This window comes from Condylura cristata, unplaced genomic scaffold (genome assembly GCF_000260355.1).
Source record: "Condylura cristata isolate star-nosed mole 26May11 unplaced genomic scaffold, ConCri1.0 scaffold00011, whole genome shotgun sequence".
Taxonomy (NCBI): domain Eukaryota; kingdom Metazoa; phylum Chordata; class Mammalia; order Eulipotyphla; family Talpidae; genus Condylura; species Condylura cristata.
In genome coordinates, this window is record NW_004567112.1 from 29615915 (window position 1) to 29630962 (window position 15048).

A 15048-nucleotide genomic window follows, 5' to 3' on the forward strand; every position below is an offset into this window, starting at 1 on the left:
ACACATGGGAGCACACAAGCGCATGTGCACACACGTGTGCACGCACACACATACCCCTTTCTACCTGGGACTCTCCCCTAGCTCAGGTAAAGTGTCAGTCCTTTATATCACCTCTCTCCTACCCCACCTCTGTTCTTGTCTCAGTGCTCACAATTTTGTGGAGCAAGATCATCTCTCAGACTCAAGGATATGTTGTTTCTCTCTGGTCGTAGAATCCTGCAATCCCAGGAATGAAGGAGTAAGTGAGTTGGCCCATGAATGGAGCTTTTGAAAGGGATGTGTAAGGTGCTACCTGCAAAAAGGTAAGGCGTACTCCCGCCTTCTCCAGGACAGCCCTGCCCAGAGATCCAAAAAGGGATTCTCTTCTTGTCAGCCATCATCTGATGTACCTGGCCTGCTCAGACAACTGCAGATGATGTGGGGAGGGGGCTTCTCACCTTGCTGGAAGGATTAGATTAGAAGGGAGTTATACTGAGAGCTAAGGCTCTTAGACCCTGGGCCATCTGTCTGCTCTGAGCCACAGCTCTGCAGCTCTGTGTTCCCTGTGAGCAAACACCCCCCATGAGGAGGAGGGAAGACAGGGTCTCCCTTGAATCAAGGGAGTGCCAGGGTGAGCACTTTACGTCTTTTCATGTGCTGGAGCCTCATGTCAACCCTCCATACATCCTATAATCTCTGCTTTATCAAAGTGGGAACGAACTTGCCTGGGTCCCACAGAAAATCTGGACAGGGCTGGAACTTGAGTCCTGGCATGTTGGACCAAGATGCCTTACTATAGTCACTATTCATTATCCCCCTTCTCCTTGTTAAATGGTGCTTTGGTGAAGGGGAGGCCAGATGAGAGGCTTCATTTTCAGAGTGCTGTGGCTCAGGCTTGTCATAGACTTACTCAGACGAGTATTTTATTAAAGAAAATGCATGTATTTTATTTGTGCATTTATTGTTTGCTTAGCAATTGGCATCACAAAGTTAGAAAAGGGTTCATTCAGGGGCCTTCAAAGCAGGTTAGTCAGCTACACCTCTGCAATCCTGGCTTGCCAGCTGCTCTTGGGTGCCTGATTCTCTGCACCTAGCAAGCTTAGAAGTCTCTAGATTTATAGTTGTCACAAGTCATGGTGGAATCTTGGCTCTCACCATTGGAGGGGTCATGTGGGGACTGATGTCAAATGATCTGGTCCCAGTTCAAGATAAATCTGAAGGTTGGTGGCAATACTGGGACTAAGATTAGAGGTTCCAGAACTTTCCTAGGGTCCTTGTTGCCTGAGATGAATCCCCGCAACAATGCAGCACACTGCCATAAAAATTAAAAAAGGATAACTGGAATCCATTGGCACCAGTGATTCAAGGGACTTCCCTAGACATTTTTTTGCTGCTAGATTTTACATCTCTGAAGCCAAGATGAACTAAGAGGGGATAAGTTATTTCTCCAGGATCACACAGCAAGAACAAAATGCTGGAGTTTTCACCTGAGAATCTGTGTTATGGTGTTCAGAAGATTCTGGTTCAAGTTTTTGAAAGGCAGTGTGAGCAGACAAATCCATCTTGGCAGGTAAGAAATGTGGTGTCTTTAAGAGAAGAGGCTCCAGGATCATGGGCAGAGTTTCCTTGGGTCAGAGTCCATGGTATCTCTGCCACCTGTCCCAAACTTGAGGGAAGAATCTAGGGCAGTGCAAGAATTCTGGGTCCCTCTGCCACTGGGTATGAGGGTCTCAGGTCCTTGCTTCGTGAACATTATACTTGTGGGAGTGCCCCGGGCACCACCCAAAAAGGAGAGCTTGACTTTGACTTGCAAGGTTTGCACATCTTCACCCTGTGTCCTGGGAAGGAGAGATGGGCAGATAAGGGGGACAGGCCAGAGACCAGGCAAGAGGCAGAGAGTTGGGGTGAGGGGAAAGGAAAAACAAGTATTATTTTCAATTACTTAATTAATTAATTTCAATTAATGAAGATATAAATAGCAATGGTTCCTTATGACGATAGCCATGTTCCATGGAGGTCAAAAACCTACATTTAGGGAGATTCCTTTTCAAATCAAAAGCAAGAATCTAACCTTATCCTCCTTCCTGGAGGCTTTCCAGAAGCCCATGGAGACCCAAAGAGTTCTTTCATGGTAAATAAGTCCAGTCTAGGCTATTTCAGTCCCATCGGAGAGAAATCTAATTTACTGGAAGAAGAGGGAGAGCAGGCAGTTTATCTCCTAAACAGAGTCCATGTGAGCTGAAGGACCAGAGGCCCATTGCTGATGCGTAGTGGGAAGGTCAGTTTACAGCTCTGCAGCCCCTGGCCTCTGGGGCTTTCTCTTCCCAGCCTTTGTGTATTAGGCTATTTGTGTCTCAAAACTGTGTCTGCATCTCTTTAGACAAGCCAGTCTCATTTCTGAGAGGAATAATCCTCAAGAAAGAAAAAGCTATATGCATCAGGCTATTTTTTATGTGTTTTTAATAGCAGAAAAAACAATTTTGGGGAAAAATTTGCATATCCTATGGCAGAGAAATGGTATATCATGATGACAGGGAAGACTCATGTTGATAAAAACCTGTGATTATGAAGATGTATAGCAAGGCAAAGAAATATGCTTCTTTTTTTTTTTAAATAAAGTAGTTCAGCAAGCACTTGTGTGACCTTCAACAGGTTGCTTAACCTGTCTGTGCTTTGGCCCCCCTTCTATTAAAAAAACAAGTCTAGTACAAGTATATAACTCTCAGGGTTACTGTGAAGACTAAATAAATTACAGATGTATGCTGCATAGTAATTGCTACATTATCACCAGCTTTACAAAAATATTGTTATAATTGAGCTATAGTTTCATGTCTTAATTGTATATAAGGACTCACATTGGTGGGGTTTATTTGCTTTCTCTTTTCCCTCTTAATTAAAAGGTCTTTCGGCCCTCCCTGGTGGCGCAGCGGGTTAAAGCACAGCACTGAGAATCTGAAGCCACTTACGCATGAGTTCGATTCCCGCCTGCCTCCTGCCCCAGAGGAGACCACATGGCGAGCCAGACCTCTCCTGACCCGCCCGCTGCTTCCCTCAGCAGTGTACTTCGTGGATCTGCCTGTTCTGCTCCCCACTCTGTCTCTGGTGAAGCCTCTCACCGCCCCTGAGCCTCTGGCCTGTACCCCAGTTCTGTATGAATAAATAAATAAATCTTTTAAAAAAAAAAAAAGGTCTTTCATTTACCCATGGTGATAATCATAGTTATGTACAGTTTCACCTACTCTTCTATTAATGTCAAATTCTGAACATTTTCCACAAGTGCTGATGATGGAGGCTCATGACTTCCTTTCCACTGCTCCCTCTTTATTCCCCCTGTTCCCTCCCTCAGAACCCATGACAATCTTCTTTTGCTCCTACAATATACAAAATTGTGTTTTTATATCAATCTGTGGTTGATTGATTGGAAATTTAGTTGCAGTTCTCCATCCTTTGCAATGTGACTTTGTATCTTCTCTGTGGTGTTTATCCTTACATCTGGGCTGGTCTCACTGCTTGCTTTGTAAACAGAATGCAGCAGAGATGATTGCTGGCCAGTTCTGATGCCCCAAGAGGCCTATGTACTTCCACTCATGTAAAAATGGTAGCCTACATGTGAACAAGCCTAGACTAGCCTGTTAATGGCTGAGAGACCATGTGGAAAGAGCTCAAATTAGACCATCTTAAACTTAACCTCTCAAAGGTGAGATAACCCGCCAAGGTCAGCAGAGCTGCCTAACCAACCTTCAAGAACAAATGAATACAGCCAAGACTAGAACTGCCCACCTGACCTGTCTATTCATGGAAAATGATAAATACTTAATGTCTTGGGACAGCAAGTTGGGTGTGATGTAGCTTTGGCTAACAGTTATTATTACAAGGGGTATAATGATTGACCTGAGACCCGCTGATTAGTTGACTGTGCAGGATGGGTGGGTGCCCTCTCCACTTCTTCCCTTCCAGGGTCCTTTGTACTGGACTCTTCCTCACACCCTCATACCACTCAGTTTCCCAAACCTTCAAGTCATCACACCAGTGGTCCTCAATGGGTAACCTTTGTCCCTATAGTCTGGGCCCTTTCTGAAGATGGAGACAACCCCATGCTGGGGTTGGGATGGGGCAATCTCTAGGCCCCCTTTCCCTTGTCTCCTACAGTGGGTCAAGTCATTTTGCTTGACTTCAAAGCAGGGTCAGTGGCAGGAGTTTTTAGGCCCCCAGTCTGATGGGCAGGTGCACTGTAAGACTCCAGGGACTGTCTCTGAGACCACCCTGATTTCTCCCAGAAACTTTCTCACTACAGATTAAGGACACAAGGAAGAAAGGTAGTCTGACAGACCCCAGGTTCTGTATCACCCCAGCTGGTGGGCCCTCAGACCCCAGACTTGTTCTCCCCCAGGCTGGAGGCCAGTGCTGATGCCCCTCAAAAGCTAAAAAGTCAGTAAATTGACCATGTCTTTAGCAAAATTACTACTACAATAATACTGCTCTAAAGAGTACTGCAAATTTCTCAAACGCCTTAGAGAAAATATATTGGTAAGTGTAGTAAACTCAGCAAATTGGCTACTCAACATACTCAGCACATTGACTTTAGGAGAAGGTTTTGTTGAACTGATCCAGAGTTCCAAGTCTGCCACCCCCATTCACAAATGGCACATACACATAAAATGGCACTCAGGGAAGACACTTCGGATTGAGGAGTAGTCAGTATCTGTATACTCGCATGTGTCAAAGTGGGTGTTTTCAGCTCAGAGCCTCCTCAGGGCAACCTTTAAAGTTATTTTCTCTTTCAACAAACAGGTATCCTAACAGTTGTCTGTGTCAATGAACCATGAGTACAGAGGCCGAATTCCCAGAGCCTGGCACATCCAGCTGCCCTGCTGTTGATTACACAGCATGCACGAAGAGATCCCCAGTATCTGGTGGGCGGGACCATCCAACCTGGGCAAGTAAGTTTGGGCTTTGGTTTTCAGAGTGGAAAATGCCTTCTGCTTCAGCTGCCCCCAGACGTCCTCTCCTGAGACAGAGACAGTAGGGCAGTTTACTGGGTACTCAGGGCCAGTCAGGACCCCACTGACTCCTCCCCATAGCTGGATGAGTTAGGGCAAATCATCGCCTCCACTATTGAGGACCCTGAGGCTTAGCGTTGCTGAGTGATGGGCTCAAGGACACAGAGTTGGCAGCAGCGAGCTGAGATGCCAACCCAGAGGTGCTTTCCTTCTGGGAAGTCTGCTGTCCCACTTGGGCACCTGTATGACTTCCTACTCACTGCAGGAAACTTGCTCTCTCTGGACGAGGCAATTTGTTATTGTGGAGAGAATGTGGATAGATCCGGGAGCCTGGCTCTGCCTCAGAGTCCCTGAGACTCAGTTTCCCAATCTGTTAAAGGGTATCAATGATTCCCTAGGTGGTTGGAAGATGTAAATGAGATTGCATGAGATTGCCAACTCCTGCAATTGAATTAAAAACATATATGAAGGAAACATATACTGAAGGAAATCCAAATTCTACATAGGAACCCTGTACCTAGACTGCTCTCCTGAAGAGCAAGTGGCTGCCCTTGTCCTGTGCACAAGGAGCTCACCTGGCTGTATTTCCTATGAATTGTGCATGCATGTGTGTGGTGCACTTTCTGAACATCTCTTTTCCTTGCTGCCTCTGAGCAAACTCACCCCAGGGAGGAGTGGGAGAATGAGGAGGTCTTGAGTGTGTTCTCTCTCCTTCGTGGGGTGGGACTCACTTCCCTCCTCCTTAGACTTTGCCTTATTGATTTCATGGGGACACTTCCCTCAGTCAGATGGGGCTGGAGCACAGAGCTGCCATCAGTCCGCTCACCCTCCACCTTGCTGGAGCAGGTGACTCACAGCAGGTTCAATGTGTGAGAACTGGTTATTTTTACCCTGCTGCAGCTGGGTGTGATGCTAGTTGGAAGGAGGGGCTGTCAGCTTTGTAGAGAAGTGGCCTGAGAATGAGCCGCGAAGACTCCCACAGCCCTCCCTTTCGTTCACACCCAAGCTCCCACTCTGTACACAGGACTTTTGGGAGCTGGGGAAGATTTGGAGCCTCTGACTCTGGCCATGGGCTCCTGGGCCACAGCCCCAAAGGAGTCAGCAGCATTGGGACCTTCTCAGACCCCCACAGAGAGCTGAGGGGAGTGTCAGGGGGAGGGAGCAAGATTCCTGGGTTGTGTCATACCTGGCTGGTTTTGGTTCTGTTGCTTTCCCTTGAAGGCTCTGCCTGCTCCAGGGTCTAGGACCCTCCTACCAAAGGCTGACAAAATGTCCCAGCATCTGAATCTCATACATCAGGAAGCAGCTCCCATGTAAAAGCCTAGCCAGAAACCCAATACTGGGACCTGAGTGCCTGTAGCCCCCCCTAATCATCCCCCTCACTGCTGGGTGCCCCAGCCCTGTTACATAGCCTAGTGAGCAGGGCACATGGGCCAGGCGTCATGCTGGCATGGCTTTGTGCTGTTAGTCTGGCATCTGGGATGGGTGCTGACTGCCCATACCTCTGGAATCTCTGGCCATGTGTGCCCCATCCACTGCAGATCCGCCCCTCCCTACCTCATGTGCCAGTTCATGAGACTGGCCCTGCCTTGCTTCATAGCTCCCAAGAGCACCTCTGCACCCTGACACTGCTCCTTCCCCACCATTTGTGCCCTCCCCCCTGCTGCTTCCATCAAGTACCTTCCCCTCCCAGCTCTGGCCTTTCTTCCTGAAGATCTGCTCTGATGCCTCCCAGCCTGGGTAAGGGTGTTCCCTATGTTATTTTCCAGTTGCACCTTGTTCTTTTCTTTGACAGAATGTATTCAGTTTTGGGAAAGGGTCAGTTTCCCGTTGAAAGGCTGAGAGAACATCTGTGGCCCCTCAGCGCACAGGCAGGCCCTGAGGAAACTCTCCCCAGCTCCCTCCTTGTCTTTTGGGCAGGGTGCAGCTTACCTTTCTGGACTGGCAGGCCAGCGCCAGGAGCTTGGGAACAGCAGAACTTGCCTTTCCAGGACTTGGCAAGAAGCCTGGGATGTTTTCTTCCTGGAGGCAGATACAAAGGGACAGAGATCCTCTCTTAGTCTGACCAGGGAAACCAGGGTGTGGGGGTGTGCAGAAAAGACTTGTGTGAACTCTAACTTCCAAGGCTCAGGATTCAGAAATATTTACTCAGGGGGAAATCAGGAAGCACTAGGCTACAGGAGGGCCCAGAGAAAGAGTGGTATATTTTTCAGAAATAAGAAAGTCAGTGTGGGGAGAGAATGTCCCCAGAATATTCCAAACTTATGTTCCTGCCCGAGAAACAGTTCAGCACCACAACTTGGAAGTGACTGTCCTGACATAGTAAATCTTCTCTTGGCAGTCTAGCCTCACAAATTAATCCTAAACATAGGAAATGTTTTTTGTATACATGTGCTTTTTATCACATACTTTAAATAGTGCAAAGCTGTGAACCCTCTAAATGTCTAAGCATGTAAATTTCTCATAACACATTCACTCAACGGCAAAGTGAAACTAAAAATATGAGTCAGATAAACCACTCTGGAGAATCTGCCAGAGACACTCCTCGATGTATAGGATATTTTATGGGGAAAGGCATTCAACCTCTGACATTGTGACCTTGGACATGTTTGAAAGAGAGATCTGCTCAACTGCATTGCTATGGACTGTAAAATTTCTCTGAGAAATTTTAGTGAGTCTTTTCCATATTATATGTGCAGCAGTGTTCATTCTGGAAATTCTAGGAAAAAAATACTTTCTGTAATCCCATTGTTCAGAGATCATTGCAGTAACAATAATTTTGGTCATAAGTACTTTTGGTGATTATAATAATCCAATCATTTGAAAAGATACCACATTGAACACATATAAAGGTTATAAAAATTATCAATTATTAAAAAATGCTTGGGGATAATACTGAAAAAAGGAAACAAAGTGTTGAACATGGCAATTAAATGATTGGGGTCTCCACCTCTATGTCTATTTCTATATCCCCAATTCCAATAAATAGTAAAATAACCATAACTGCTAAAACAAAAAATAAAAGTTGGCAGCTTCTTGAAGGTTAGGCAAGAGAAAAATCTCAAAGTATGCAACTATATGAATCAAGAAAGAAAAGTGAGTTTCAAGGACTATCTCCCTCACTCCTAAACACACACAAATATCTCTGCCACCCATTCCCTTCCACCCCCATGCACATTCTCATCCCATGCCATGATGATATTCACTGGGCTTGAGATTTGGAGACTTTGAGGCTCAAACAATCTACTGATTAATTTATCCATCACCCAACACATATGTACTGTGTTCCAAGCATGACACAAGCACCACAGGGTGGCTCCAAATGTCTATCTGGCTGCAACTTAGAGACATGCAGGGAGGTTGTATGTTCTCAGGGTAAGAACACCTCTCTCACTTCTGTGAGTGTTTATGGGGGAGCTGTGGCTCGTGGGGTTTCAAACCCTTTAGGTACCCTTTGTGCTGCCACTGAAACAGCTAAATTTACACAGAGACAGCTCAGGTCTCTATAGCTACAGGAATCAGAACCCCTCTTTCCAGGGCTCAGAGCTGCCTATAGGGCCTGCCTGGCACCATCTCCTGGTAGCCAGATTCTGAAATCTCAGCTCAGAGACTGCATCCCTGGGACTTGCCCTACCTTCGGCGGAGAAGATGGAGAGGCAGAGAAGCAAGATGCAGAGCAGGCTCGAGAGCACTAGAAGTCTCATTGTGACTGGATTGGAATCTCACGTCCTGGGAGGCAGCTGTTTGCACAAGTCCTCCTTTGTGGCCACCTTGGACATTTATAGAGTATTTATAGAGAGAGGCATTTCCTGATAGGCAGGGCACCAATAACCTTGGATTTTTTATAAAGGGAAGAGTCAGCCCCTCCCAAGAGGGGGGAAAAAAAAAACCAGCTTTTCAAGAAGTTGAGGGCATTTGGTTGGTGAACTGTAACATGGGGAGCTGTAAATGCCCAGCCCGGGAGCTCCTAGCATTGGCTTCAGTGGTCAGAGCAGGGACGTTAACTTTTAAGTTGAACGTTAACTTTTAGTGTCAGTAATAATTCCATCAAATATGGATCTTCCTGCTTAGTCCTTTGATATGGCAGGGAGAAGAGCCTCAACCATTGGGTAAAATGAAGGAACATAGGGCCTGAAATCAAGCAACCTGGTCTTGAGCCCCTACCCTGCCACATATCAGCAGTGTGACCTTGAACTTGCCACTGAGTGTTTTGAGTCTTCTCCCATCTGTGAAATGGGCACAGTACTGCCTCTCACCATAAGGAGGACATGTGTGAGCAGCCATAGGCAACAAGGGGAATCTCATGTAACTGTTAAGGAGGTCGGCTACAGCTGGACCTAACGGGTATCTAGGACAGGAACAGGCTCCGCCTGAGAAAAGACATGGATTATGCACCCTATATGGTAACCATGGGGGAGAGTCTGCTGATGAGCGCAGGAGGTTGGGGTCACCATCTCGTGTATGTGTGCCACGTGCTTAGCACTAGGACACAGAAGACACTGTGCCTGGCTTCCTGGGGCTGTTGTGGGATTTTACCTTTGTGTTTAGCTTTGCTTTTTGCCTTATTAAGTGTGTCTTTCTAATCAGGGAATTGACTCTGGTTCTCAGCCTTGCAGGGCATGTGGGAAGATACCAGCATCTTGTTCAAATCTCCAGGATTTCCCAGGATCCCAGTAGCCATTTCAGCTATTCTCTGCTGCCTGAAAGCAGCAGAGGGTGTACCTCATTGGCCCGCCTTTCTTGCTCGAGACTAGGGGCAATGAAGACCATGTGCTCAGACAGCATGATGAGTGAGTCCATGGCCTATGCATGTTAATTTTGACAGGCAGCCTTTACAAGACTTTTAAAGGTCTTTACAAAAACTATAAACTAGTCCACATAAAGAAACTGGAGGCCACTGTACTTAAGGACTAGATACGAGGCTACCGCAGCCATCTGCCCAGTCCCAGCCTGGTTCTCTTTTTGGACTATGCCTTGAATCCTTGTGGCTGTGCTGCATGGGCAGTGGCCATGACAGAGGGTGTGTCAGGACAATTGAAGAGTTTATCAGGCAGTGGTCACAGCAGAGGGTGTGGTCGGGAAGAGCAGGGAGTCTCTCAGAGGCAACTTCTGACCCAGGAGAGACTTAGGTTTGGCCAATTTTGGATGGATCACCAGGAAGAAGGTGAGACTTATCTTGAGATTACATTCATAGGTCTGTGTGCCTTTGCTACTTAGATTGTATGTTAAAGGACTATGAACTGAGCACAATTTCTTAAAGCTGTTTCCTGAGATTAGGGTTATATCCATGGTCCATGTTAAGGACAACACCAATATTTTACTTTTCTTGGGGTTCATTTAGGGTACCATCACTGAGTTCCCTGGCAACAGCAAGACTTTGACTAGCACTCACCTTCTACCTACTGCAAAGGGTACCCTTTGCAAGGGGATGGCTCATTTTTGCTTTTCGCAAAACATGATGAGAGGGGAAAAGAACAACCTACCTGGCAAAGGTGACTAAGCCACAGCTTAACACGGAGCTAAATTTCTCTACAATACTGCAGAAATCAGAAACTCCTGTGCAGGTGGAGAGAGATTCCTCTGAACCCACTGTCCAGTAAAGCCTGGACATGGGTTGGTCTGGCAAGCCAGACTCTTCCTCATGGTTACCTTGTAAGTTGTCCCCCTTGTCCATGTCTCTGCTCAGGCTGATCCTATTCCTGAAGGATCCTTCCATTTCATCACTCTCTAAGACACCATGTGGGTCTTGGTGTAACCACCTCCTTTACAGCTGTGTGAGAATCCGCCTTGCTCATCTTCAAATATGTCCTCCTTCCAAGGTTTCTGGCTTTTGCCACTCAGCCATAGAGTCAGAAATAGATGTTAAGTTCTTAACACAGTTTTTTTTTTTTTTTTTTTTCCTCCTTAAAGAACAGAGCACAGCTTGGCCTAGAGCAGGAAGAATGTCTGTCTCAGGGGCCCTGTTCTGACACACTCACACGTACAGTTCACAGTTTGGCAGGTGTTCCTGGGTCCATATGTTTAATGGGAAGAATAGATTAAGGTGCTGAATTATGAAAAACTTCCTGAAGAAATCCATAGTTGCACTGATTTAAATAACATAGGGTATAAAGTAGAAGTGTTACCCCAAAGCCCTATCCCCTGAGAATATCACTGTTCACAGACTTTCACTTGCTTTTTTAACATATCAAAGATAGCCCTCAACATCTTACTTTAAAAAAAGAAGAAACACCTCTGGCTCTTTGGAATATTTGAAGGCTCATGTTGAGAGGTGAGAATTATTTTAAGCATTTTAAGAGGAACACCTATTGGTTTTAAGTATATGCTGTTTGGGTATAAAAAATAATCAAATTTGAATAATTTCCAATGATGGTTTTGAAAACTTGGCATTGTAGTGGAGAAAAAAAGCTCCTGAGCTACAACTAACATGCAGGTGAATTGACAAGGAAGAAAACATTTTTGAGTCAAATTTGTGATTTTAACATCAACTAGGCAAATGCCAGAAACATTCCCATTCTTGGTGCTGAGAACATTTTTGGCCCGAGTCTTGTATTTCATTGCTGGCCACCACACTCTTTCTCCACTCATTGTGGACCCTGCAAATGATCAGAAATGACAGTGAGTCCCTTATTTGTCTAGCAAATTGCACATCAGCTTATAACATAGGAATGGACTAGATATGATTCTGATCCTTCCATAGTCTTATTTAATTCTCCCTGCACCTCGTAGAGGCAGGCAATTGATGTCCAATCTTGCTGCAAGGGGAAATGAAACTTTCCTTCCCTTCACCAAAATGGCACGGGAACCTCTCACTTGAATCAGTTCTGTTCCCAAAGCTCTGGTTCTTTCCTGAGGTTGGTTGGTGAGAGCTCACGAGCAGTTGACATAACCTCTAATGTTGATGGTTATCTTACATGCCACTCCTAAATTGTACAGAAAAACCCTGTAGCTTCCTCTAATTTGAACTTCCTCATCAGCCTCCAAACCACCAGTTCTGCCTATCTCTGAGTTTTCTGCTGCTGGGATCAAGGCTGGCAAATCTGGGGTTTACCCCTCCCACTTCCACCCGGTCTGGCTCCTGTGTTTCCACTGATGCTGTCGTTCACGTCTCCCTCCCCTTGGTGGGGCTGTCTACCCACAGCTATGGTGGCCGTGGTTCTCCCGCCTTGCCATGTGGGCTACCCTGTTGTGTGCTGCTACATGGGGGAGATGCCAGAATGCCACCTTTCCCTCCAGGACACAAAGACCTGGGGAGACTAGAAGGTGTTATTTTTGTTCTGTGACCATTTCAGCCTTTTGGCCATCTTCGTTACACTCTCTCTCTGGGCTCTTGTTTTTTTTAACTCCCATGGCCTCATACCCACTCTGTGGTTTTAGTCTGGGGCAGGGGACTCAGGCACTTCATTTTTTATTTCTGTCTCCTTCCTTTACACTTACTAAAAACAGGTTTTCGAGTCACGTATGATGCTGTACAAGGTGCTCAATTTCGCTGTAGCTTAATTTTTCTATTCCTCAGTAAAACATCAACTGAAACTGGAGAGGAACTGATTGCTCCTTTTGTTGAGAGTGAATGCTAATAATGTGTGGTATTTATATGAAAGTAAAATTTTTGTAGCATTAGGTGGTCAATTGCTAGAAGTGGGATGCATGGCTTTCTCTTTCTCAACAGCAGACTATCTAAAAGTTACCAATCTCCCTGTTATGGGCAAGGCTGTGTGATGTTTATTTAATGCAATGACTCTTTCTTGACACAATTTTGGGGAAAGGAGATATACCACACTGACAGTAGGGACTAACAGATCAACACCAGATCCATTCACTTTTTTTTTTTTTAAGATTTATTTCTTTATGCATTCAAAAGCTGGGGTCTAGGCCAGAGGTGCATAGAGGTGAGAGGATTCACCAGACTCGGGGAGCAGGACAGGCAGATCTACTGAAATACACTGCTGCGGGGAGCAGCAGCCAAGACAGGAGAGGTCTGCTGTGCTGTGTGGGTCAGCTTCCTGGCCAGAGATCAAACTCATGCTGTGTAGCTGTAGATTGCTTCATGGTGCTGAGACTTAACCTCTTGCACCCCATTCACATCTTGATGGAGAAGGTGATGGACAAGTCCACAAGTAAGAGATGGCAATAGGGAGGCAAGGGAAGGCCAAGGTTTCCAGACTTTGCAGCTCTCAAAACTGTTCACCACAGGCAGGGTTGGGATGGTTCCTGCTTATTGGTGTCTGCTCTATGCCTTGCAGGCGTGGCAGCAGGTTTCCCAGAATAGAGTTGCCATTTTTTCATAGTCTCACTCCTACATCTAGCACCAGCAGGACAGGGCAGAGGTGTGAGGTAGTGCCAGAGCACTGCAGTCATGGTGAACTTTAACCCTGATGTCATTGCTGACACAACAGGCCAGGGTTCGTGGGCCTTGATATTCTCTGGTTCCAGTTTCACTTGGAGATGCTTTGGGAAAGAGACCACAGGGTAGTGAGATGTGGTGCTTTCTCCAGTCTGCTTACTAAGTTACTGAATCTAGAAGTTTTTAAAAAATATTTATTAATACACACAGAACTAGGGTACAGGCTAGATGTACAGGGGCTGTGAGAGGCTTCACCAGAGACAGAGTGGGGAGCAGAACAGGCCGACTGATGAAGTATACTGCTGAGGGGAGCAGCAGGCGGGTCAGGAGAGGGCTGCAACGCCATGTGGATTGAACCTCCAGAGCAGGGATTGAACTCATGCTGAAGTGGCTTTAGCTTCTTAGTGCTGTGTTTTAACCTGCTGCGCCACCAGGGAGGGCCCAGAAGTTTCTTTTTAAAGCATGTTGATGTACTTTCTCCTCATTATACTTACAATTACCCAGAAGCAGCTCTATTTAAAAAAGATATCAAATACTGCATTTTGCTACCCAGCACTCATTTTTTCTTTTCTCCAAAATTAACAGTGAATATCTTGTTATTTCTCCAACTTCTTTTCAAATGACTCTTCTGCTTACATGAGACTGGGGACTGGCCTCTCATCTTTCCCCCCCCCCAGTATGGGAAGGGTGCTATATTGACTATGAACACACAGCAGTGGCACAAATAGATTTAGTGGTGGGTAGTGAAGGTCAGGTTCTCTGCAAAGTAGGTAAGGATGCACAGGATGGTGCACACAGGGGCAGCCCCAGACAACCCCCCTTCCCACTGAAAATGGAGCCCCCTCAGTGACTCTCTGTGCTGGTGCATATAGAGGACACACATTCCTGCAGATCGATGGTGCACTGTCTCATTTCTCTGTGATCTATGGCAGTCTAAGATATTTTTGTTGTTTCTGGTAATTATGACTTTGTACTTACCTCTAGTAACACATTGCTATTGTTTTTAAATACATGGCACCTCACAGACTACTTAATAAACTTCTATTGACTTGATCTCTTAAGAGTGACTCGTGAAGACTAACATTGTGGTGTTCTGGCACTAACTCCCCTACAGTAAGGACTTCTGTTTCCAGCATGCTGTGTTCAAAGGTCAACAGGGCTAGTGGTCTTCTCTCACCATTAGATGTCTCTGGGCTCTCTCCATCACCCCTGCCCATAGGGGATTATCTTAAGAGACTGATGTATTTCCAGCCAGGGAGATGGGATCTCATTCATTTTTGTTTCTCCCCACAGTTGATGCTTGAGTCAATTCCTTCAAGGAGTACAAAACTGAACAAAACTATTAAATCCCTTACTTTTCTTATGAACAGATTAGACCAAACCACAAATAGTTTCTCTTTTAATTTCCATTGGTATCCCTGTTTGGAAATCATTCCTCATTGCTGAGAAATCTGTCTACTCAACCTATAAGACCTACATAACTGGGTGGGTCTATGTTGTTTGTCCTGAGTCATCAGTAAAAGTTGTCTCAGCCAATTATCAAAAGATAATCCTTCAAATACATGTTCTTACAGGAAAACAAACTTAGAAAATTATGGGAAATGAACCACTGGAAAATACCGTATTTCTTCAATTCTAAAATGTCACTGATTTTTTTAAGATGTCAGTTTTGCAAAAGCAAAAATTGTGAAATTGAACACATTTCAGAAATGAAGTGTGAAACAT

General features: G+C 45.6%; 1 protein-coding gene across 1 annotated transcript; it reads right to left on the reverse strand.

Annotated features, from left to right (window-relative positions):
- Positions 1-1731: 1731 nt before the first annotated feature.
- Positions 1732-8683, reverse strand: LOC101630507 (chromosome unknown open reading frame, human C10orf99). Its single transcript, XM_004681055.1, has 2 exons — positions 8614-8683; positions 1732-1817 (listed from the first exon to the last, which is right to left on the reverse strand). The coding sequence occupies exons 1-2, from the start codon at positions 8681-8683 to the stop codon at positions 1732-1734; spliced, it is 156 nt and encodes a 51-aa protein (XP_004681112.1).
- Positions 8684-15048: the final 6365 nt, after the last annotated feature.